A 25,545-nucleotide genomic window follows, 5' to 3' on the forward strand; every position below is an offset into this window, starting at 1 on the left:
CGTCAGGACGGCCTAGGTACGTTCTGCTGCCCTTCACTCGTACAGGAAGGAGAATAACATTTCATTCCACTCAATCCTAAAGTGATGTGTAACCCACCCCCATCCCAAACTGGTCATTTTTGGGGAAGCTGCCCCCTCATGCTGCATAGCTAGGCAGAGTAGGGGTGTCTGTGCAAACACGGCCTGTTCCTGAAGTCTTCCCCCAGCTCCTCACTAGATGTGAGGGGGGAGCTCATTCATCCCCTGCTTATGCTTAGTATTTAAAAACTCCTTAGTGGCCCTATCTCTGCCGGCCTTAGATTTCTCTTCCTGTCCACTTCTTGACAGCTCGGATGAGGTGGCCGAGTCGTTAAGGTGATGCTGCTAATCCATTGTGCTCTGCATGCATGGGTTCGAATCCTATCCTCATGGGATGCATTTAGTCTTCACCCTCCTTTATAGACAACCATCTCCCCCTTTGGTACAATGACAGACCCAGCAATGTTGCTTCTGTTACCCAAAATTGGGCCAGCTAGTAAGTGTAGGGAGGACTAATGACCCCCCAGAGTTTGGCAGAAAGCAGCACATTTATTATATTGATAGCTAAGCTCAAAAGAAGGGATGGGGGGGGTTACACTCACACTTGCATACTCACGCTCCCAGGACAGGCCTGGCACTGGAGATGTCAGGATCCTTTAGGGTAAGTGTCCCCCAGTGCCGCGATGGATGGTGCGATGGAGGTAAGTCTTCCCGAGGGACGATGGAATGTAACGCAGCGAACCACTGGCCAGGCGGTCGGGGCGAAGGGCATTCACTGGAGGTACAAGCTTGTGAGTGACTCCTGAGCACAGGGCCCCTTCCCCTTTTAAGGACCTGCTCCTCATGGCCTGTGACTGGAGATGAGTTGGCTGCATCTGGTGGGTCACACTCCACCTCAGCCAGTGTCCATGCAGTGTCCATGCTCTGGGTGTGCGAGTGCTGCCTAATGAGAGTCCCAGACACCTTGTCTATCTAGGAGCTCTTCTGATCTTCCCGCTGTTCAACCAGCCCCTTCATCCCACAAGCATTGCAGGGGGGGGGGAGGGGGAAAGCCACTTCACAGGCATTCAGAGAGGGAGAGGAGACGGGGCGGGGGAGGGGGGAGTGTAACAGACCTTTTGGGCATACAGGTTATATGGAGCACACAGATCACTGCTGCTTCTACAACAGGGTAAGTTCTCAAGAAGCATGTTTCTTACTCTGCCCATTGGTCAGTTTTGATGATTACCGATGGAAATATTTTGCCATTGGGTTGTGTGTTTACACAGAAATTGACATTTACCAACAAATACATAATTCTTCCAGTCCTGCCTAGTCTGCAGTTGATGGGTTTAGAGGGACACATTCACTCTCCCCAGTCCCCATGCCAGGCCTGTGCTCTCAACTTCCCACACTGCTGGGATCCTTCCCTGGTCTCCCCCCAGACCACTGCCCCCCACCCCCACTTCTGGGATCCCCTCCCCACACTGTCCAACTCCCCTGCTGGCAGGATCCCTTCCTGTTCCTTTCATTTCCTGTCTCCACTCTGGGCAAAAGCTCTGCACGGTTCCCACAGCAGAAGTTGAACCCAGGCCCCCTGGGTGAAAACCAGGAATCCTGCCCACTAGCCCATATGGGACTATTGGTGCATCTGACGAAGTGGGGATTCACCCACAAAAGCTCCTGCTCCAATACGTCTGTTAGTCTATAAGGCGCCACAGGACTCTTTGCTGCTGTTATTACTACAACTCTCTAAGCAAGGCCTGCACAACATACGGGCGGCGGGCCGCATGCCTCACTCATTCTAAATCCCTCGCACATGGCACTCTGGGGGCAGCCCAGAGCCCTTTGAATCTCAGCCACAGCCAGGAATTAAAAGGCTCTGGGTTGCCCGCAGCAACGGGAGCCCAGAGCCCATTAAATCCCAACCGCGGCTGGAAATCAAAGGCTCTAGGTTGCCGCAGCGCGGGATCCCAGAGCCCTTTGAATCTCAGCCGCGGCCGCGAGTCAGAGGGCTCTGGGCTGCCCACAGAGATTCCCAGCCGCGGCTGGGATTTAAAGGGCTCAGGGCTCCCCACGGCTGCGGGCAGCCCAGAGCTGTTTGAATCCCGGCATGCAGCCGCTGTTTGCCCCCTCCCCGGACCTCTGGCCCAACTGCCCCCCAGGACCCCACCCCCTATCTAAATGCTGCTGCTCCTTGTCCCCCGATTGCTCCCTCCCAAGACCCCTGCTCGAACTGCCAGTTGGGACCACAGCCCCTATCTAAGTCTCCCTTCTCCTTGTCCCCAACTGCCCCCTCCAACTTTCCCCCAGGACCCCACCCCCTACCTGTCCCCTGGGACTCCCATGCCTATCCAACTGCTGCCTGTCCCTTGACTGCCCCCTGGAACTCCCTACCCCTTCTCCAACCCCCAGCCCCCTTACCGTGCCACTCAGACCAGCGTGTCTGGTTCCATGCAGCTCCAGACACATTGCTGCCATGCTCCCCCGTGGAGCCCACAGCCCCCGCCCCCAGCACCTGCCTTCCAGATTTGAACACCTCAAAATTCAGGAGTGCTCAAGCTCAGTTTGGGCAGCTGTTACGTCATTTCTCCCAAATTAATTATACTGATCCACTGTAACTTGCTGTAGAAAAAGCAGGATAAAATTGAGCAAGAAATGCTTATTAGCACTGGAATTGCTATTTTCAACAGCCATTGCCTTTTTGTTTGTTTCAGGAAGACAGTGATATTGCATAGGCAAATTCCCCATAGAAAGAAAGAGTGGAACAAAAGAATAATAAAGGCACCTCAACTTTTCCTCATTTATGGAGGACAGTTTTATAATATGCATCCAGATCTCCTCCAATCACACAGGCTGAAAATTGTTCCACTTTACTGCAGCTCTGTAACCATATGGGAACCAATCCTGTCTGTGTTTTGTGCACATCCAAAATTCCTGCTGAATGACCTGCCCTGGGAGCGTTACCAGTGACCCAGGGCTGGGGAGGCAGGAGGTGTGTGTGTGGGGGAGGCACTGGTGGGGGGGAGCCCAGTGCTGGGGCATCAGCAGGGTGGGGGGAGGGCACTGGTGGGGAGGAAAGGGGGAAGCCCAGCGCTGGGGCGGCAGGGGGTGTGGGTCAGTGGGAGAGCCCAGGATTGGGGCAGCAGGGGGGTACAGGGGGGAGCCCAGGGCTGGGACTGGGGGCAGCCAAATTTTATTTTGCTTGGGGCAGCAAAAAACCTAGAGCCGGCCCTGCCGGGTTCCCCCAGCCACCGGATCCCCAAGCCCTTTAATTTGACCCTGAGGGCTCCCAGCCACCTCTTCAGCTGGGAGCCCCCGGTTGATTTAAAATAAAGTATCACCTCCCCACCCCCAACCTTCCTTTTTGGCCCACAGCTGTTTTGCTGGGGCAGCGCTGGGGAAGGAGGGTTTGTTTCTGCAGGGCTGGACGGCCCTGGGGTGGGGTGTTGCTGCGGGGCCGGGAGGTTTTGGCCCTCGGCTGTTTTCTTTGGAGGAATGTGGCCCTTGCCGCTTTACGAGTTGTGCAGGCCTGCTCTAATGGTCTCTTCTGGCCATAAAGTCGACTAATTTCTGAAAAACTGAGTGTAGCATTGGGAGCAGCGTCTGATGTTTCCCTGTCTAGCCGGCTTGCTGCCTAGAACGAACGCTCCTTGAGTGGGGTGATCCACAGGGAGTAGCTCAAACCTCCACAGTGCCTGGCCAGGGGCAGGACATTGGCACAGCAAGGGAGGGGTGTGGTAGTGACATCACAAAGGCCTTTGGCAGGACCTCAGCCTATTGGTCCAAGGTGGTGGGGAGGTGGTGACCTCACAGAGAGATGCTGACATCAGCCAGGCAGGACAGGGGCGAGGGGCCAGGGAAACCTCAGAGACCCCTGTGGCTTTGCTCCAGCAAGTCTCCTTCTCCAGGTCTCTCTCTGAGGACTGAGAGAGTATTCGGGTTCACGGACGTGAGCGCCAGGAGGAACCTCTTTCGAGTTTTCTCCTTCCCTTTTAGTGATTTTACTAGAAAACAGCCGTCCCTGTTTAGAAGGTAAGAGCCTCCTGGAGGTTTGAAACCTGTTCAGTCTGATCCATCTGGTGACAGGTCACTTCCCTTCTCTATACCTCAGGCTCCTCCCCATCTGCCCAATGGGAACAGGGACAGTTCTCGAGCTCTGGGCAGTTGTGAGCCTGAGTGAGATAAGGGGCGATAAAGCCCTCTGTGAAGGAGAAAGGGGAGTTTCACGGTGTTTAGCCCAAGGAATTCTAAAATTTGCTAAAATGTCTAGTCTGCGGAAACAAGAAATGGTCGGGGCCAAAATTTTTAACCATTGCCTGTTCTAAATCCCATTCAGGGATGTGAGTCTCCATCTTTTAGGTACCTGGGGTTCTTTGCCAGCAGGAGAGAAGAGGTTCCTGCCTCCATTTTTGTGGCTTTAACAAACCAGGTGTTGTGCCCCAGTTCTGCCTAGAACGAACGCTCCTTGAGTAGGGTGATCCCCAGGGAGTAGCTCAAACCTCCAAAGTGCCTGGCCAGGGGCAGGACATTAGCACAGCAAGGGAGGGGTGTGGCAATGACATCACAAAGGTCTTTTGCAGGACCTCAGACTATTGGTCCAAGTTAGTGGGGAGGTGGTGACCTCACAGAGAGATGCTGACATCAGCCAGGCAGGACAGGGGCGAGGGGCCAGGGAAACCTCAGAGACCCCTGTGGCTTTGCTTCAGCAAGTCTCCTTCTCCAGGTCTCTCTTTGAGGACTGAGAGAGTATTCGGGTTCACGGACGTGAGCGCCAGGAGGAACCTCTTTTGAGTTTTCTCTTTCCCTTTTAGTGATTTTACTAGAAAACAGCAGTCCCTGTTTAGAAGGTAAGAGCCTCCTTGAGGTTTGAAACCTGTTCAGTCTGGTATCAGAGGGGTAGCCGTGTTAGTCTGGTTCTGTAGAAGCAGCAAAGAGTCCTGTGGCACCTTATAGACTAACAGACGTTTTGGAGCATGAGCTTTCGTGGGTGAATACCCACTTCTTCGGATGCAAGCAGTGGAAATTTCCAGGGGTAGGTGTGTATATATAAGCAAGCAAGAAGCAAGCTAGAGATAACGAGGTTAGATCAATCAGGGAGGATGGGGCCCTGTTCCAGCAGCTGAGGTGTGAAAACCAAGGGAGGAGAAACTGGTTCTGTAATTGGCAAGCCATTCACAGTCTTTGTTTAGTCCTAAACTGATGGTGTTAAATTTGCAGATGAGCTGGAGCTCAGCAGTTTCTCTCTGGAGTCTGGTCCTAAAGTTTTTTTGCTGTAAGATGGCCACCTTAAAATCTGCTATTGTGTGGCCAGGAGGTTGAAGTGTTCTCCTACAGGTTTTTGTATATTGCCATTCCTAATGTCTGATTTGTGTCCATTTATCCTTTTCCTTAGAGACTGTCCAGTTTGGCCGATGTACATAGCAGAGGGGCATTGCTGGCATATGATGGCATATATTACATTGGTGGACGTGCAGGTGAATGAACCGGTGATGGTGTGTCTGATCTGGTTAGGTCTTGTGATGGTGTCACTGGTGTAGATATGTGGGCAGAGTTGGCATCGAGGTTTGTTGCATGGGTTGGTTCCTGAGCTAGAGTTACTATGGTGCGGTGTGCAGTTGCTGGTGAGAATATGCTTCAGGTTGGCAGGTTGTCTGTGGGCGAGGACTGGCCTGCCACCCAAGGCCTGTGAAAGTGTGGGATCATTGTCCAAGATGGGTTGTAGATCCCTGATGATGCATTGGAGGGGTTTGAGCTGGGGACTGTATGTGATGGCCAGTGGAGTCCTGTTGGTTTCTTTCTTGGGTTTGTCTTGCAGTAGGAGGTTTCTGGGTATACATCTGGCTCTGTTGATCTGTTTCCTTATTTCCTCGTGTGGGTACTGTAGTCTTGAGAATGCTTGGTGGAGATTTTCTAGATGTTGGTCTCTGTCTGCGGGGTTAGAGCAGATACGGTTGTACCTCAGTGCTTGACTGTAGACAATGGATCTTGTGGTGTGCCCAGGATGGAAGCTGGAGGCATGAAGGTAGGCATAGCGGTCGGTAGGTTTTCGGTATAGGGTGGTGTTAATGTGACCACCACTTATTTGCACCGTGGTGTCTAGGAAGTGGACCTCCCGTGTAGATAGGTCCAGGCTGAGGTTGATGGAGGGGTGGAAGCTGTTGAAATCATGGTGGAATTTTTCCAGAGTCTCCTTCCCATGGGTCCAGATGATGAAGATGTCATCAATGTAGCGTAGGTAGAGAAGGGGCGTGAGTGGACGGGAGCTGAGGAAGCGTTGTTCCAGATCGGCCATAAAAATATTGGCATATTGTGGGGCCATGCGGGTGCCCATAGCGGTGCCACTGATCTGGAGATATATATTGTCATTAAATTTGAAATAGTTGTGTGTGAGGATAAAGGCACAGAGCTCAGCAACCAGTTGTGCTGTGGCATCATCAGGATACTGTTCCTGACAGCTTGTATTCCATCAGTGTGTGGGATGTTTGTGTAGAGAGCCTCTACATCCATGGTGGCTAGGATGGTGTTCTCTGGAAGGTCACCAATGCATTGTAGTTTCCTCAGGAAATCAGTGGTGTCACGGAGATAGCTGGGAGTGCTGGTAACATAGCATTTTATTCAGGTCATTCAGTGTCTGAAATTCAAGATCCGATGGTTAGTTTGAAAATCAGGGCTCTTGGGTCCTATTCCCAACTCTGCCACTGACTGGCCGTGTGACCTCAGACAAGTCAATTCTCCTTTCTCAGCCTTAGCTTCTCCCTCTTTCAAGTAGGGATAATAATGATCTGCTCCTACCTACCTCACGGTGGGTGGAGGCAGGGCCGGCTCTAGGTTTTTTGCCATCCCAAGCAAAAAAAATTTTGGCTGCCCCCACCCCAGCCCTGGGCTCCCCACTGCACCTCCCTGCCACCCCAGACCTGGGCTCTGCCCCCTCCACCTGCACCCCCTGCCACCTCAGGAGGTGTGTGTGGGGGGAAATTCCAGATCTTTCCACCTTCTTCCAAATTCCTCCTAAGGCGCCACTTTGGGGGAATGTGCTCAGTGGGGGAGCGGCAGCCCCCCCTGCTCCCCCCTAGCTACGCTCCTGCTTGTGGGGGCCCCTGCAAGACCCAGGGCCTGGGGCAAATTGCCCCACTTGCCCCCGCCTCTGGGCGGCCCTGCTAGCAGCTCTTCTGGGAGGGCAGGGAAGGAATGACTCCCCCCTTCTCTAGCTTCTCCCCGTGGGGCTCTGGGGAGCAGGGAGGGTTGTGTGATAAATTCCATCCAACTCCCCCTTTGATCAAAGCCAAGGGGCATCTCAGCTCTGCACGATCCCCTTGGCAGGGCCAAACAAGGGATGTTTTCCACTGCCCAGGAGACCCAGCCAGGGACTCAAGGCAGCCCCAGACTTTCCCTTTCTCCCTTCTGGGAAATCAAGTTCAAGTTTTACAAGGAGCTAAAGAAGCCTCAACCCCGCATCTGAATTAATGTCAATTTCTCACTGCCTGACACAAACAAATGTCATTTCAATCCCAGGTGAGTCCACTTCAGTCATTCCTCAGCCCGATTTCTTCACCCTCCTGCCTTAGCTTAGGGCATTGCGCCACCCTGTGGGCATTTCATGTCCCTTCTCAGTTTCACACACAGACACAATTTCCTTTGCATGGATCCATGAACAGCAAAAACTCCCTGTGTCTCTTGTCTGAGCCAGGGCATTCGATTCCATTGAAACCTTCTCTCCTGCAATGGCAACGGTCAGACAGAGGGGACGTGGCCACCTTCAGCCCTGGCAGTGAGATATTCCCTCTCCTCTTTCTTCATGCTGATGTTGTTATTCCATAAAACATGAACCATGGAATAAAAAGCTGAGTTTACTCCAGGGTGAGGAAAGAAAGGAGCCACCAACTCCCCAAAAAATCTCAGTGCCCCAGAGAAAAGCTGCCCCTGTTATTGGAACTAATGATGTGCTGGAGCTATGTTGGGAAAAGGGACTGTCTGAATTGCCAAGGCAGGAAACGAACAATCTACAGCAACATCATTAACCACAGACACACTCTAGCCATGCTCCAGCCAGTGGGGAAATGGGCAGGAATTCATAACGTCAACTATAAAAATGATACACATCTAGAAATGGCATAATTATAATCAGCCAATCAGAACCTCTCCATAGACCCCTTACGCAACAACCTTTCTACAATATTGGCTACAAATAGAACAACAGTCGCAACGGTGATCTATACGGTTACAGATTATGTCAATAACGTCACAGGAGGTGACACGGCATCAGTGAGACTGATACTGGAATACTGCCTCCAGTTTTGGTGTTCTCGTTTGAAAAAGATGTTGTGAAATTGGAGCTGGGGCAGCAAAGAGCCACCAAATGTTCTGAGGGCTGGAGAAAAATGCCTTCTAGGGAGCTATTGAAAGAGCTCAACCTGTTTAGCTGATCAAAAGAAGATTGAAAGGTGACTTCACTGAAGTGCCTTCAAAGAGAGAAAATATTAGGTATTAAAGGGCTCTTGAATCGAGCAGAGAAAGGCATAACAAGACCCAATGGCTGGAAGGTGAAAAGAGACAAATTCATATTACAACTAAGGCACAAATATTCAACAGTCAGGATGATTCACCACAGGAACAAGCTACCAAGGAAAGTGGTGGATTCTCCATTTCCTGATGTCATTTCATGAAGACTAGATGCCTTTCTGGAATGTGTTTGCCCCAAAGTAGCTCTTGTGTCATACAGGAGGCCTGTGATATGCAGGGGGTCAGATTAGATGCTCTAATGGTCTCTTCTGGCCATAAAGTCAACTAATTTCTGAAAAATTGAGTGTAGCAGGGGGAGCAGCGTCTGATGTTTTCCTGTCTAGCTGGCTTGCTGCCTAGAATGAACGCTCCTTGAGTGGGATGATCCACAGGAGTAGCTCAAACCTCCAAAGTGCCTGGCCAGGGCAGGACATTGGCACAGCAAGGAGGTGTGGCAGTGACATCTTAAAGGCCTTTTGCAGGACCTCAGACTATTGGTCCAAGGTGGTGGGAGGTGGTGACCTCACAGAGAGATGCTGACATCAGCCAGGCAGGACAGGGGCGAGGGGCCAGGGAAACCTCAGAGACCCCGTGGCTTTGCTTCAGCAAGTCTCCTTCTCCAGGTCTCTCTGAGAACTGAGAGAGTATTCGGGTTCACGGACGTGAGCGCCAGAGGAACCTCTTTCGAGTTTTCTCCTTCCCTTTTAGTGATTTTACTGGAAAACAGCCATCCCTGTTTAGAAGGTAAGAGCCTCCTCGAGGTCTGAAACCTGTTCAGTCTGATCCATCTGGTGACAGGTCACTTCCTTTCTCTCTGTACCTCAGGCTCCTCCCCATCTGCCCAATGGGAACAGGGAGAGTTCTCAAACTCTGGTCAGTTGTGAGCCTGGTTCTGACCTGGGTCCCACGTCCTCTGACACAGGATCATGTGCAGAACATGGGAGCTCTGGCTTGTCCTAAATGCTGTAGAGTGTGAGTTCCTGGGAAAGGGCAGGGGGGTGGGAGCAAGAGGAGAAAGGCAGAGACATTGGAGATGAGGAATTGGGGGGAGAAGAGAGAAAATAAATGATTGAAGCAGAACAGGTGTCCCAACTCCATCAGGCTCATCACAGGTGTTCACAGAGCTGGGGAGCTGCAGGTTTTCCAGTGTCAAGTCTGAACTTTGATTCTAACAATGTGCATTGAAATATCAAGAGGATCTCCACATACCTGATCTCTTCCCCCCTCCCCTTTTTTGTATTAATTTTTATTTTTACGTGTTTGGCTTAACCGTGATCTTCCCTTTCCCCACCTGTATTGCAATTTGGGGGTTATGTTTATTGTGCCTCCCTTTTGTTCATGTCATTATAATTGTAACAGCAAAGGAATCTGCAGGAGCAAAAACTGACTCAAAACTTCATTTCCCCACCATGCAGGAACATCCTACAAACAGCTCACGCAGCTGGAATTATAACATGCAAGGCCAGGGGATGGGAGATGCAGGTTTCCAAGGGTTCTGTCTTTCTCAGATGACACATTCCAGCCCCTTGTGTGCCTCCATCCTGTATGACCTGCTGGACTTTGACACATTTATTATTTCATTCTCTAGATAATGTGATTGTAACACAACGTGACTGAAATTAAACCACTTCCAGATGAGGAAACAACAAAGGAGAAAAGCCATGATTGCATTGGCTGGGAATCAAACCCAGATCAAGTGCTTGGAAGGCACCTATGCACACCACTATACCACCAATGCACCTGGCAGGAGTAGTTTTCCTGCAGGCTCTGTGTGCTGGCAGAGGGAGTAACACATGACCACAGAGTTAGTGAGCAGGGTGGATGGGCTGGAAGCTACCTGACAGCTGGGAGCAGAGTTAGGATCCCAGAGTGACTGAAAGGGAGCGAAGGTGAAAACAGATCTCACTGGGAGCTGGCCCCACACCCGTCCCGCCCCTAGGAGAGGGGAACTGAAGCTCAACTTCAATCACAGAAAACTCTTCCCTGAGAAGGAAGGGGACAGCTTGTTTTAAAGACCAGGTTTGTGATTGTTCCTGCTACGTACGGAGGGGCTGGGTAGGGCTGATTCCAGCCCCGACTCTGGGAGGATAAGGAACAAATTCAGGCTGCCAGTGAGGGAGGGAGATGATCTTTTGACAGTGACGGACGCCTCGTCCTAAAGGCCTTTGTCTGCCCCCTTCCAGTGACTGTTTGGTACAGGAATGCAGCCCCCACTCCTGGGTCTCTCCTGGGGAAATAATGTTTCTGTGCAAAACACCAAAGCTTTTAACAGAAAGGAAGAAAAGGAAATGGCCACATGATGGGACTAGCACATAAGGAATGAAACACACATGGGCGGCGAGTTATATACCCACATGGTGCCCGGGTACCAGCAATATTCAGAGCCCTGGGGCCCAGCTCCACCAAAGTTTGGGGCCGGGTCTCCCCTCTGGCCCCACCTGCCACCCCCCGTGCTTCCCCCGAGTGTCCCCCGGATCCCCTTGCTGGCCCCATGCCTGTCCCTGGGCCCCAGAGGGAGCAGAGCATCCCTGCCTCTTCCATGCAGCTCCATGCTGCCTCCCTGCAGCAACTGCTGCCACAGGGTCCTAGTGCCCCCACTTCCCAACTCACTGCCAGGGCAGACTGACTCTGAGCCTGCCCTTCCACCTCAGACCCTTCCCTTTTCCAGCGGGACCCTCCACCATCACAGCCCCCCCACCCCTGCAGTCACCACTCCTGCCCCATGCTGGGCAAGGAGACAGCCCCATCCCCCACCCCCAGTGAGGCTATAGTCAGGGGCAACAGCAGGGGAGGAGGTGCATGCAGCACCCATAATGGGGGAGGCGAGGGAGATTCCTGGACCTGAGAAGGGCCCTAGGAGCACCTGCAGTGACAGTGGTGGGAGTGAGTGTGCTGCTGGGGAATGAGGGTTCCTCCCAGAGCTTGCTGCTGCCAGCAGGGAAAGGGCTGGGGGGAGTCCTCCTTTCTGGCCCTTGTCCCGGAGCAGCCTGCCTGCACCCCAAACTCATCCCCAGCCCTGCCCCACCCCAGAGCCCACACCCCCAGTCAGAGCTTTCACCCCCCACCACCACATCCTCAACCCTCTGCCCCAGCCCTGAGCTCCTCCCACACCCCAAACCTCCCATCCCCAGTTCCAGCCAGAGTCCTCATCCCCCCGCACACCCCAACCTTCTGCTCCAGCCCTGAGCCCCCTCCAACACCACAAACCCCTCATCTCCAGCCCCAGATAGAGCCCTCACACACCCCTGCACCCCAACCCTCTGCCCTAGTCCTGAGCCCTCCCACACCCCAAACACCTTATCCCCATCCCAGACACAGCCCACAACCCCCGGCCCCCAAACCCACAGCCCCACCCCAGAGCCACACCCCAAACCCCAGACTCAGACAAAGCCCTCACCCCCCCCACCCCTAACCTCTGCTCTATCTCTAAGCATCTCCCACACCTCAAACCCATCATTCCCAGCCCCAGCCAGAGCCCTCATCCCCCTGCACCCTAACCGTCTGCCCCAACCCTGAGCCCCCTCCTGCATCATGAACCCCTCATCCCCAGCCCCACCACACAGCCATCACCCCACACCCCAACCCTCTGCTATAGCCCTGAGCCCCCTCCCACACTCCAAACCTCTCATCCCCAGCCACACCCCAAACTCCCTCCCAGAACCTTGGGCGGGTGGGGGGCGGAGTTTGGGCAGGTTCTGGGCACCACCAAAATTTCTACAAACCTACCGCCCATGGAAACACAAGATGCTTCTCCCATGTGCATTGACTTTTAACCTTGTTTGTGGTGGTGTTGTATCCATGTTGGTTCCAGGGGTCCCCTGGGGCACCGGGCATTGGCCACTTTCGGGAGAGTGGGCTAGATGAACTGGTCTGACTCAGTGTGGCTGTTCTTATGTTCTAACTGCTGGTTATGGAGGAGACGACCTTCCAGGCTACACAGAACTGAAGAAGGGTGCTGGGTTAGCTCCACAGCTTGTCTCTTTCACCAACAGAGGTTGGTCCTCTGCAAGCTCTTACCCTCACCCGCCTTGTCTCTCTTGGACTCTGAAAAGTGTTTTCTCTCCACTCCCCTTGGAGAGACGTTAAGTTTCCCTTTGGGCAACTATCAGGCTGAAGCAATTGTATTGACTGTGACACTAGAATTGAAGATTTAATATTATAAATAAATGAGTCTAAACCTGAGGTTCTGGTCTTCACATTGGTTTTTCTAACTCCATTCCCAGTTCTCTTCTAGAAAGGCCTCCAGGCTGCCTGCCCAGCCCAGCAAAAGTGGCCAGGAGAAAGCCCACACTGCTGCTCTTTCAGGTAGTTGAAGGCTGCTATCAAACCCCCCTCACTCCGTCAGTCCCCAGGCTGTAGCAGTGCCTGGGATTCTTCCGTCCTAAATGCAGGACTCTGCACTTCTCCTTGTTGAACCTCCTCAGATTTCTTTGGGCCCAATCCTCCAATTTGTCTAGGTCACTCTGGACCCAAACCCTGTCCTCCAGCACTTGGATTCTTTACATGCTTTCACAGAGCAAAGAGCACATGTTCCGTGATTTCACAGGGCAGAGTTTTGTGCTATTGGGAGCTTTCCCTGTGTGGATTTGACAGGTGGATCAAAATAGAGACATATTGTGACCCTCTCAGGGTGCTGAGGGCTGTGAGTCTCCTTGTTGGCACCTTGCACAAGGAAGAGGGAGTTTGGCATTTGGCAGCTGGATGTTAGTGACCAAACTCACCAGCCTGCTGGAACTCAAGGACCCTCCTCTGAGCTACAGCAGCCACCTTAACCCTTGAGTTCCTTCAATGTGTCCCCCTCTGGGGTCCAGCCCGGATCACCAGATACTCGGTGAAATCCCAGATCCTCTCTTCCCCAAGTATCCCAGGTTACTAGTTTTACTGTGGACCATTGCTACTGTATCTCACACAGCACCTGAGTACAGTTATCGAACAAGCAAAAAATTTATTTCACAACGGATAGAGATTTAAACAAACAAACGTGAGTGATGGAAACCAACTGTTACCAACTAAACAAAGGCAGAAAATGATAGTATAGAAAGGCCAGCACAAAAAACAGAGAGAGGAACAATAAGATACTAAAAGGACAATGATTGGAACTCTCCATTTCTCTCAGTCTTTGGACTGATGGGTAGTAGAGCTGTAGCAACAGTTGAGGAACCAGGGTAAATTAAATCTAAGGTTTGAGCTGCTAGTGAAGCATTTTCCACACTCACGGCATTCCTAGGGGCTCTCTCCTCCGTGGATTGTTTGATGCCTAATAAGGTGCGAACTGCGATTGAAGGTTTTCCCGCACTCAGTGCATTCAAAGGGCCTTTCCCCTGTGTGGATTCTCTGATGTTGAGAAAGGTTTGAGCTGCTAGTGAAGCTTTTCCTGCACTCACGGCATTCGTAGGGCCTCTCTCCTCTGTGGATTGTTTGATGCCTAATAAGGTGCGAACTGCGATTGAAGGTTTTCCCGCACTCACTGCATTCATAGGGCCTGTCCCCTGTGTGGATTCTCTGATGTACAGAAAGGGCTGAGCTGTGAGAGAAGGTTTTTCCACACTCACTGCATGTATTTTTTCTCTTTCGCCTGAGGATATCCTGCTGTGTTGTGGTTTCCATGAGGACCTCCTGAGTTCCCCAACAGGAAATAAATTTATCCACTTTCTTCCCTGGCTGGTTTCCTTGATCTGTTTTTGGTCTGTGCTGAATCTCCCAGGATTTTCCCTGCTCATGACTCCTGGACACATTCCTTTTCGATCTTTGCGATAATGTTCTGTTTTTACCCACTGGCTCAACATTTTCAGGCTGAGAATTCTGCTCCTCTTTCTCACATGCCATTGCATCACCTGCTGTGACAGAGACAGAAACCTCAAACAGGGATGGAAAGGGGAAGACCAAACAAAACAAGTGCTGAAGACAGGTCAAATAAAAATCAGGAGCTGAACTCCCCCAAACTCTTCCCCCAAATAGGAGAGAGGAGGGGGATGAATTCAGCCTTCACATCCCATCCAAATACGCAGGGGGAAGGGAGGAAGCTACTGCCTGGTGTCTGCTAGATTTATAGGAAGCCATGAACTATATTTACCCTGAGGATATGACCCCTGCTAGGGACAATAATGAACTGAGAGACCTCCTAAGGGCTTTTTTGGGCATTCCAGATGTTTCCTTCAGGCACTTACAGATTCTGAGGTGGTTTAATGTTTCCTCACCTATGCAGGGAGATCTCAGGATCTCTCTTTCCTCTGACCGCTGGAGGTCTGGGACCCATGGCTCTTCCCCTTGTTCCAGCTGGGAGATCACATCACGTTGGAAAACTAGAAACCCTGCTCAGATGAAAGAAAACAAAGGAGTTCAGTTGATTTCAAAAGACTTGGTCATAAAAAAACAAACATTCTATTCATTTAACTTCAGTGCCTAGTGTGACCTGGTGGGCCAGGGGCAGTTCTCACTGAAAATGCCAAAGTTAGGGCAGGCTGAAAAAGGGAGAGCAGATGCTCCCAGAACTGCTGGTTAACACTGAAATTAAACTCACTGACCAGTCACCAATTGGGTTATCGAGAAGCTGAAAAAAGAAATCACACAGCCCCCTTTATTGCATCCCAGTTCTCTGACTCCCAATCAGCAGCGAGGTCCAGTACAGTGAGAGGTTATTTAAAAACTCTGCTCACATAAACAAAGTGTTCCTCTGACCCCAAAGGGTCAGCCACATCACCAGGTCACTATAGGTTTGGATATTACCCAAAATTCCATCCTTCCAGCCAATCCTTTAGCATCTAAACTAAAGGTTTAAACAAAAGAAAGACAGAAAGAAGTTAAATGGGAAAGCAGTCAGATACATTCCAAAATGGATATATCAGGTTCTTAGCAGTATTGGTGAGTTGCTGGCTTGAAAGTCCGTCTGGAACACATCCACAGTTTGGATGGGTCATTCAGTCCTTTGTTCCAGGGTTCAGTTTGTAAAGAAGTTGCTCCAGAGGTAGGAAGGGGGATTGAAGACAAAATGGAGATGATGCAGCTGCCCTTTATATTCCTTTTGCCATGTGGCCTGTACTTCCTGTGTTCCAAACACAAGTTTCACAGCAAATGGCATGGAAAAGCCTTGAAGTTCTCATTACACAGGCATACCCCAGCATGTCTTGCTGACTCAATAGGTGTATCCCCTTGGTCCTTTCCATGGGCTCATTGTACAGCTGATGACCCTCAATGGGCCATCAAACAGGGTAGGCAGTGCTGATGCCAATATATCTGGGGGTGTCACCCAGAAACACTGCACCAGTCTGGAAATACAGATATACCCTACATATCTATAACTCACAATACAAAGGTGATACAAACATAGAAACAAAATTATCATACTTGGCAAATCATAACATTTTCACTGACACCTTACATGGCATATCTAGCATGATTCATTGCAATTTTATCAGATTATTTTATTATTTTATTATTAATACCAAAGTGTCTCACAATTCCATACAGTGTCACACTTGGTAAACCAGTGAATTCCCAGGACCAGTTCCCCAGGTCCTGGAAGATGCCGAACACTATGCTTGTGAGGGATTGAAATACCCACATATCTGCTGGGAACACACACACACACACACACACACACACACACACACTGTATCTGTCTACACCCCTGTGTTCACTCTTCTAGAAAATTATGATAAATTTTGTATACAGTATGGCTTGTGAGGTATCATTTGAAAGAACAGAGGGAACAGGAACCCTTACCCAGCGAGGTCACATTCTCATAGTTCTCCTGCATGACATCCCTGTAGAGGGCTCTCTGAGCGGGGTCCAGCAGAGCCCACTCTTCCCTGGTGAAATGCACAGCCACCTCCTCGAAGGTCACCGTCCTGAAACAGTAAGAGTCCAACACTCAGGACCTCTTTCCCCACTCACAGCCCCACTATTTGTGGCAGAGAGAAGCGAATCAAATGGAAGCTCTGGGTGGATTGCAGTCAACAGAGTCCCACCCCGACCCCGCTCAGAGTATCCAACAAATACCAGGGTGAGGGGACGAAGAGAGAGCCCCGTCTCTCCCAGCAGATCCATCACACACCTACTGGCCACCAACTGATACAGGAGATGGAGCCCTAGCAGGGTCAGGAGAGCTCCTGGTAGGAAGCCCAATAACCTCCCCATTGTGAGGAGCGGGATATGAAGGGAGAGGCAGCTCCAATAAACCTGGGTGCCCCCTTCATAGCTCACAGCAGCCACTGGTTAGTGAGCTCAGGCTCCAGCACTGGGAGTCTGGTCAGTTTGACTAGCTCCATGTAGGTGGGCTATTTTCTTTCTTCACAAATTAGGGCATTTCCACCTCCCAACCTCCTGGGTCTGTTCCTAGAATCTAGGCCACTTATTAAATAACTCCCAGCAGGTTTGCCACACCCTGGACTCCTCCTTTCCCCAACCTGTGAATTTCCTGCCCCGCTCCAACCTCCAAACCAGACTGTGCAAACCTTCCCAACTCTGGTGTATTTGCTCTCCCTCTCCTCCAGCAGGAACCCACCAGCAACCCCCCGATAATCTCTACCTGAGTTGGCTCCACTGCTGCCATTTCTCTTCCCTGTCTCACGCCAGGCTGGGATGAGCTGGAGCAAAACATGGACGCCATTCTGCAGCCTGTCTGAGGGAGAAGGGCAGTTGTGGGGGTTTCAGAACCGGTTTTAGTTAATTACACATCAGAATTCCCCCAGGCCCCTTCCCTGCAGACAGACACCCTAGATTCTGCCATGCTGGGAAATGCTCAGTCTGTTTATTACAATGTTGACCTGGCCCCTGCTGCCAGGCTAAGCCCAGACACATTTTAACCTCCTTCTCCCTCCTCACCCCTAACAAAGTCTCTGAACACAAGGCTAGAAAAGAGCAGAACCAAAGGAGTCACTGTGGGGATTCCTCAGACACTGACCCCACGGCAGCCACACCCCAGCAGAGGGAATATGGAGTCAGGAACTGGCTTTTCCTCTCTCTGATCCTTGTTTTGTTCACTGGAAAGTGGTTCTGCCCAGGGATGCAGCAATACATGTGTCTGGGTGGACTAGAGAGCTGGAAATCTCTCCCGCTCATTTCAACCACTGCCGCTTTCAGTCTCTCCTTCCCTGTCCTCTCTCCCTGCCCCTCTGGCTGGGACAGTCCCATTCCTGGGGCTTTGCTCTCCCATGGTTGGATTTTCTCCTGGCAATTGCTACTGGGAGGAGAAATGAGAGGGGGCTGTTTGTGCAGAGTCACTTTCTTGCCAGTCCCCAGCACTTTCCTGAGGTCTGTCAGTTACCTGGAGACTCTGGCTCAGAATTTAGTATTAACAGGGCCCAGGGCTGCCCTAGGGGGCTAGGACCAGCTGGAGAAAGTCATCCCCTGGGCCAGGCAAAGAAGCAGCTTTAATTAAGGTCTCTTCCCAGCACAGAACCCCCACTGGTGGAGCAGCAGCTGCTAAGCCTGGTCTCCCAGATCACAATGGAGGCTGCAGCGTCTGACCCAGGAAGCTGAACCCCAATATCCTGAGCAGAGAGGGACAGAGCGTTTGAGCAGCTTCCCTCCTTTAGCTCTCTGGGGAGAGCAGCTAATGAGAGCCCCTCCTCACAGGGAAAATTGCTGATCTCATTCGCCCCACTGTCGATCCGAGTCACTCCTTGTCTTTCCATACAGTGACTCTGGATTAACAATGGTCTCAATCATAGAATCATAGAATCTCAGGGTTGGAAGGGACCTCAGGAGGTATCTAGTCCAACCCCCTGCTCAAAGCAGGACCAAACCCAACTAAATCATCCCAGCCAGGGCTTTGTCAAGCCTGACTTTAAAAACCTCCAAGGAAGGAGATTCCACCACTTCCCTAGGTAACCCATTCCAGTTCTTCACCACCCTACTAGTGAAAAAGTTTTTCCTAATATCCAACCTAAACCTCCCCCTCTGCAACTTGAGACCATTACTCCTTGTTCTGTCATCTTCTACCACTGAGAACAGTCTAGATCCATCCTCTTTGGAACCCCCTTTCAGGTAGTTGAAAGCAACTATCAAATCCCCCCTTATTCTTCTCTTCTGCAGGCTAAACAATCCCAGTTCCCTCAGCCTCTCCTCATAAGTCATGTGCTCCAGCCCCCTAATCATTTTTGTTGCCCTCCGCTGGACTCTCTCCAATTTATTCACATCCTTCTTGTAGTGTGGGGCCCAAAACTGGACACAGTACTCCAAATGAGGCCTCACCAGTGCTGAGTAGAGGAATGATCACATCCCTCGATCTGCTGGAAATGCCCCTACTTATACAACCCAAAATGCCATTAGCCTTCTTGGCAACAAGGGCACCCTGCTGACTCATATCCAGCTTTTCGTCCACCGTAACCCCTAGGTCCTTTTCTGCAGAACTGCTGCCCAGCCATTCGGTCCCTAGTCTGTAGCAGTGCATGGGATTCTTCCGTCCTAAGTGCAGGACTCTGCACTTGTCCTTGTTGAACCTCATCATATTTCTTTTGGCCCAATCCTCTAATTTGTCTAGGTCCCTCTTATCCTATCCCTACCCTCCAGTGTATCAACCACTCCTTCCAGTTTAGTGTCATCTGCAAACTTGCTAAGGGTGCAGTCCACACCACCCTCCAGATCGTTAATGAAGATATTGAACTAAACCGGCTCCAGCACCGACCCTTGGGGCACCCCACTTGATACCAGCTGCCAACTAGACATGGAACCATTGATCACTACCCGTTGAGCCCGACCATCTAGCCAGTTTTCTATCCACCTTACTGTCCATTCATCCAGCCCATACTTCTTTAAGTAGCTGGCAAGAATACTGTGGGAGACTGTATCAAAAGCTTTGCTAAAGTCCAGAAATAGCACATCCACTGCTTTCCCCTCATCCACAGAGCCGGTTATCTCATCATAGAAGGCAATTAGGTTAGTCAGGCATGACTTGCCCTTGGTGAATCCATGCTGACTGTTCCTGATCACTTTCCCCTCCTTTAAGTGGTTCAGAATTGATTCCTTGAGGACCTGTTCCATGATTTTTCCAGGGACTGAGGTGAGACTGACTGGCCTGTAGTTCCCTGGATCTTCCTTCTTCCCTTTTTTAAAGATGGGCACTACATTAGCCTTTTTCCAGTCATCCGGGACCTCCCCCGATCGCCATGATTTTTCAAAGATAATGGCCAATGGCTCTGCAATCTCATCGGCCAACTCCTTTAGCACCCTCGGATGCAGCGCATCCGGCCCCATGGACTTGTGCTCGTCCAGCTTTTCTAAATAGTCCCAAACTACTTCTTTCCCCACAGAGAGCTGGTCACCTCCTCCCCATACCGTGCTGCAGAGTGCAGTTGTCTGGGAGCTGACCTTGTCTGTGAAGACAGGCAAAAAAAGCATTGAGTACACTAGCTTTCTCCACATCCTCTGTTACTAGGTTCCCTCCCTCATTCAGCAAGGGGCCCACACTTTCCTTGACTTTCTTCTTGTTGCTAACATATCTGAAGAAACCCTTCTTGTTACTCCAATGAAACCAGAGTTCAGAAAGAATGAGTCCAGAACGCTGTGGAAGGGACCATTGTGTGGCAGTGCTGACCCCCTTCCCACCTCCCTCACCCCCTAGATCTAGGACAAGGACTGGACAATGGACTGGACAATCTAGGACAATGGAACTGGAAGTTCCTGCAGTTTTCAAGAGGAGAAGAGCAAAAATCTGTGATTTCACCTCACAGGGTTTGATAAGTGGCTAGAAAGTGGCCGGGGAATGTCGGGCAGTGCTTGGAGCCAGGATTCTGGCATAAGCTAATCAGGGAGAAGAAGCGAGGTCAGGAGCAGCCCCCAGAGCCCCAGCCAGCCCCCCCCCCCAGATATTCCCTGGGACCCAGCCCCCAGAGTCCCCGGCCAGGGACCCCAGATACCCCTCAGAGCCCCACCGGCCAGAGAACCCCCACCAGACCATCACTGCCAGGTTGGGAATCCCAAAGGGTTCCCCCCACCAAGAGACCCCAACAGCCAGAGACCCCCCCAAAAGGGACCCCCACTGGGAACTCAGTCCCTCACTGCCTGCCTAGGATCCACCCCCACCCTCCAGCAGGATCTGCCCTGCCCTTTGCCTGGCACCCCCTCCTCCCCCCTGCGGGATCCCCTGATGCTTTACAGGGGCACCCCCTGGCCTAGCGCCAGGGATTCTCCCACACACACTCTGTGCACTGGGCAGGGCAGCAATCCCAGGAGTCTGCGGGGGAAGCCCAGACAGAGCCCCTGGCATAGCACCAGGCTCCCTCTAACCCCCTGTCCCGCCTCCCCAAGAGACGCCCACCCCGGCTGTTCTGCAGCCACCAGGCCCCCAGCGATACCCACCTCCAGGACCCACAGCCTCAGGGCTGGGCACATCACAACCACCCCCTGAAACCCCAAATCTCCAGAACCCACCAACCTCACTAGGGTACCCCCTGCCCAGCCACCCAGAGGCCTCCCCCCACCCCAATCCCCCTTCAGCTGCTATCTCCCCACAGCCCCACCCCACCCAGCAACACTGTTACCTCACAGTGCCTGAGAAGTGGATAGAAAGTGACCACCGCCCCCTGCTGGCCAGTCACACAGGCAGAGGGAGCCCTTGGGGATGCTTCCTTAACAGGAAAATGGAAAACCTGGAGGGACAAAATAGGTAAGAAATGTCCATGCCTGTCACTAGCAAATAATGGCCACCATGGATCCACCCCAGAGGTGGCCGCATCTTAGCACTGCAGGAAGCAGCCCCTCACAGAGGCCATTTGCCATGGGGTTTGGGATACTTCTGGACCCACACTGCACTCAGAGTGACCTCCTCATCCCGTGCCAGCTGGAGAAAAGAAAAGGGTCCAGCCAACTCTTCTGTTACCGGTTGGGAACCACTGATCCCCAAACAGGGGGAGACCTCTGGCTTTGATGAGTATTAAATATCTGGCTGGTCTCTTTCTTCGGCAAACATTTTAACAGAGGTAAAGGAGGAACAAATGATTCGCAAAGGAGTCGGGAAAGATGATCTCTGGGCAATTTAACCCCCTACAACATCCAGGATGGAGAAGAACTCAGGGCAACAGGTTCCCTCGAAGGAAGAAGTTGCTGGGATTTAGAAACACGGGGAACAGCCCCAAACCCGAGAGGATTTTTAACTGACATTTGATAATGACATAGAAAGAGGCAAAACCTGAGCTTTGAGAGCAACGTTCAGAAATGAAAGAGTTCCCAATCTGAGAGATTTTGGATCCATTTTGCAAATTATAGAGAGGAAAGTGGAAAATCAGAGGGATTTTATATCAGTTGTTGATAGGAGGTAAAATATGAGTGTTTCACATCAATATTTGATAAATGAATAAAGAGGAAATGGGCAACATTTGCAAACATTTTATATCCAGGTTCAAGAAGATGAGAAAAGGTGTAAATCTGAGATTTTCTTAGTATTTTATAATTAGAGAGACAGGGGGAAATCTCAGGGCATATTCAATTAGAAAGACAACTAGAGAGCAGTGGGGCAAACGTTTAGGTTATTTTATATGAATCTTTGAGATTTGCAAAGCAAATGTGTCACAAACTGCGTATTTGATAACATGAGAGAAAACATCAAGATCTGAGGATTTTATATTGTTGTTAACGAACTAGTGGAAAAGGGGGACTGTTGGACTGGAGTTTATACGACTGTCCAATACATAAACACAAAGTAATGGTTCCCCCCACCCCCACCATTCCCATGGGCAGCAGGGAGCCCTTTGAGGAGCTGATTAAAAGGGAGGGGGAGGGGGAGCTGGAAGGTCCCTGGATGAGGGAAAGGGGCAGCAGTGGGGGACGGGCGGGTGACTGGCAACTGATGGTTGGGGGCAACTGTGTTGGTAGTTAGGGGGCAGCAACTGGGATTGGGAAACGGGGGTCTGGGCAGTCCCCATGGGGGACACGTGCGCCTCCCTTCCCTGCCCTGGCAGAGACCCGGCATCTCCTAGAATATCAGGGCTGGAAGGGACCTCAGGAGGTGTCTAGTCCAACCCCCTGCTCAAAGCAGGAGCAATCCCCAACTAAATCCCCAAATGGCCCCTGCAAGGAGTCAGCTCCCAGCCCTGGGTTTAGCAGGCCAGTGCTCCAACCACTGAGCCATCCCACCCCCACTCCAGGGGCAGCCATGTGCTGGGGAATGACTCAGGGCAACAATTTCCCACCTACACAAGGACAAATCGCTGCAGATAAAATGGGTGGGAAAATGCCCCTCACTAGAGAAGATTTTAAACTGACGCTTGAGACTCATGGGGAGAACGGGGAAAATCGGGGGAGACGGGAGAGCTGATCATTGGAGGAAAGGGGGAATCGCCCCAGATTTTATAGCCCGTGTGAGACACTGAGCGAGCAAAGGGGCAGAACTGGAGAGAAGTTGTATCGGGGGCGAGAGGCAAGTGGCACAAACAGGGACAGGATCCAATTAACTCCCCTCCCCCTTCCCCCGCCCGCCACTCCCCCCCCGGGAATTTCCTGGCTGCACAGAGACAGTTCAACCCCCCCCCCCGCGTTCCACTGACCTTCCCCTACAACTCCAGCTTCTCCTCCTGCCTGACACCCCCATCTCCCCACACCACAGGATCCCCGCCAGGCCCCAGTCTCTGCCCCCAAATCCCACTGGGGCTGAGGCAGCTCTGAGGCTTCTCCCAGGTTCCCGGGGCAGAGTCACTTTCCTGCCCAGCCCCAGTGCCCCCGGGGTCTCTCACTCCCGGGGCTCCGTGGGAGGCTGGACACCAGGGATGCAGGACGGCAGGAATGGGGTGACAGGCCTCCTGTTCCTCAGTCTCACGGCGGGACCGAGGGCTCGTCACTCTCGGCTCGGGGCGCTGGGAAGACCCGACCGTGGAGGGGCCGTCGCTGGGGGGGGCGGCCCCGCGCAGGCGCTGAGCACGTCCTTATATCACTTCTGTGGCGGGAAAAGTGCTGAGGAGATGGAACGCTGAGGGCTGGTTTTGGCGGGAAAAACCGGTTTGGACTGGTTTGAGCCTGTCCCCTGATGGTAAACAAGTCCCCTCTCAGAGATGGAGTCCAGGGGTCAATAGTTCATATGCTCCAGATTGGATCTTATTTTAAAGCCAGTGATTTACTTCATAAACATCTTATTAACCAACTCATTGAACCTATTGAACAGTTTATACTTCTCACACCTAACAATGAGATCAAAAAAAGAACACAGACAAACCTGGTCAGTAACAGCTAATGTCCCAACGGGGAAGCACGTGCGCTTGTTGCAGGGCTGCTGCTCAGGGACAGGAACCTCCTCGCACCCCAGCCTCCAAAATCACTCAGGCTGCACTTTCTGCATGACTAGGTGCTGGCTGAGGAGGGCGTGGGAATTGGTGGCCTCTGCTGCAGGTGATGGGAATCGCAGGTATTTAAAGCCATGGCCTAGAGGAGGGAAGTGCCTAACTCCAGAGTCTGCAGCTGCCTAGGGCCAGCGCTGAGGATTTAGAGTCCCTAGTGCTGCCGTTGCAAGGTTCAAGCGTGCTCAGTCCTGGCATTGCCACCCCTCCTGCGGCTAGTAGCTGCAGCTGGCTAAGGCTGGCCTCTGGGAACTGGCCCCATGGCTGTAGCCAGAGAAGCTGCAGGTGGCTCTGTGACTACTGGGGCCATTAAGCTAGAGCAGCTAAAGACACTGGAGTTCACCTCAAGGAACAGAGGTCACCAGTAGGACAGGATTGTCAGGGGGAGCAGGGAAAGAGGGAGCAGGTCAGGCTGGCAGAGAGAGCTTCCAGCTGGGTGGGAGCATGTCCAAAGTGGAAAGGAAACAAGCATGGGGAGAGGTGGTGGTGACCAGGTAGCAGACTAGCATGTAGATGGGAGCAGAGGGAGAGAGGCTGGTGGCTTCGGATTCCCAAGGGCTAAGTCCTGACTTTGGGGAGATGGTGTTTGCAGGTGGCTGGCTCACATGGCAGGATGGGGGCTGAGGGGGGGATCTGTCAGAACTGAGCAGGTATCTGCTGGCTTTAGAACTGAGCTGAGACTAGGACCACATGCCGTGACTGGTGACATGGGGGGTACTGGAGACATGGCTAGAGAAGGTCTGAATGAGGAAGGAGATAAATCTGTGGGGAGTTTCCTTGATCACTATGAAAGTTCTGCTCACTGTGGACACTGGTAAACCCACATGGGTGCACAGCTCAATGAGAAAACCCGGGGGCTGAGGGAGCTGTGTATGGCAATGCGTACAGTCATGGAGAGGTGTGTGATCAAAATGAAAAATGTCTCTGAGGTTCAGTAGCGGGTATGCTATGGCACCAATGGCACTGCCCCACCAGGCCCACACTCGGAGTCCACAGTGACTACATAGGGCCTACAAATATGTTTGGTACCAGGACCCACAAAAGGTTAATCCGGCGCTGATTGCCTGAGCACTATTTCAGCCCCACATTTTTGGGTGGACCTCCCACAGTGGGAGCTGCAGAGCCCTCCCCCGCAACAAACACACACACACACACATATCCCTCCTGGTGTTGGGAGGGGAACAGGAGAAAGAACAAAATAAGCAAGAGAAGAAGAGAAAGGAGGGAGGGATGGATGGAGGAAAAGGTGAAACAAAAAGGACAAACCCTAATGTCCCCAGTGATTCTAAGGGACAAAATCCCAGGTGCGCAATAAAATTCTGCCTCCTTAAGCTCGTGTTTTCCATGCCTAGAATTCAACTCTCACCAGATGGATCAGACTGAACAGGTTTCACACCTCGAGGAGGCTCTTACCTTCTAAACAGGGACGGCTGTTTTCTAGTAAAATCACTAAAAGGGAAGGAGAAAACTCGAAAGAGGTTCCTCCTGGCGCTCACGTCCGTGAACCCGAATACTCTCTCAGTCCTCAAAGAGAGACCTGGAGAAGGAGACTTGCTGCAGCAAAGCCACAGGGGTCTCTGAGGTTTCCCTGGTCCCTCGCCCCTGTCCTGCCTGGCTGATGTCAGCATCTCTCTGTGAGGTCACCACCTCCCCACCACCTTGGACCAATAGGCTGAGGTCCTGCAAAAGGCCTTTGTGATGTCACTGCCACACCCCTCCCTTGCTGTGCCAATGTCCTGCCCCTGGCCAGGCACTTTGCAGGTTTGAGCTACTCCCTGTG

At 51.9% G+C, this 25,545-nt stretch overlaps 2 protein-coding genes and 1 non-coding gene across 3 annotated transcripts in view; 1 reads left to right on the forward strand and 2 right to left on the reverse strand.

The window, feature by feature from the left end:
* The window catches only part of LOC120381652 (zinc finger protein 91-like), a gene marked incomplete at its 3' end in the record, with an annotated part of 230,735 nt that overhangs the window by 7,349 nt on the left and 197,841 nt on the right, over positions 1-25,545 (forward strand). The window lies entirely within an intron of this gene.
* Positions 10,166-10,237, reverse strand: TRNAG-UCC. Its single transcript has one exon. It is a non-coding gene; the product is annotated as a tRNA-Gly (tRNA).
* Positions 13,738-25,545, reverse strand: part of LOC120381383 (zinc finger protein 420-like) — a gene marked incomplete at its 3' end in the record, with an annotated part of 82,666 nt that continues 70,858 nt past the window's right edge. The window contains exon 5 of the mRNA XM_039499577.1: positions 13,738-14,006. Coding sequence (XP_039355511.1) covers positions 13,738-14,006 — 269 coding nt within the window. The remainder of the gene's footprint in view (positions 14,007-25,545) is intronic.

The sequence above is a fragment of the Mauremys reevesii genome, linkage group 14 (assembly GCF_016161935.1).
Source record: "Mauremys reevesii isolate NIE-2019 linkage group 14, ASM1616193v1, whole genome shotgun sequence".
Lineage (NCBI taxonomy): Eukaryota > Metazoa > Chordata > Testudines > Geoemydidae > Mauremys > Mauremys reevesii.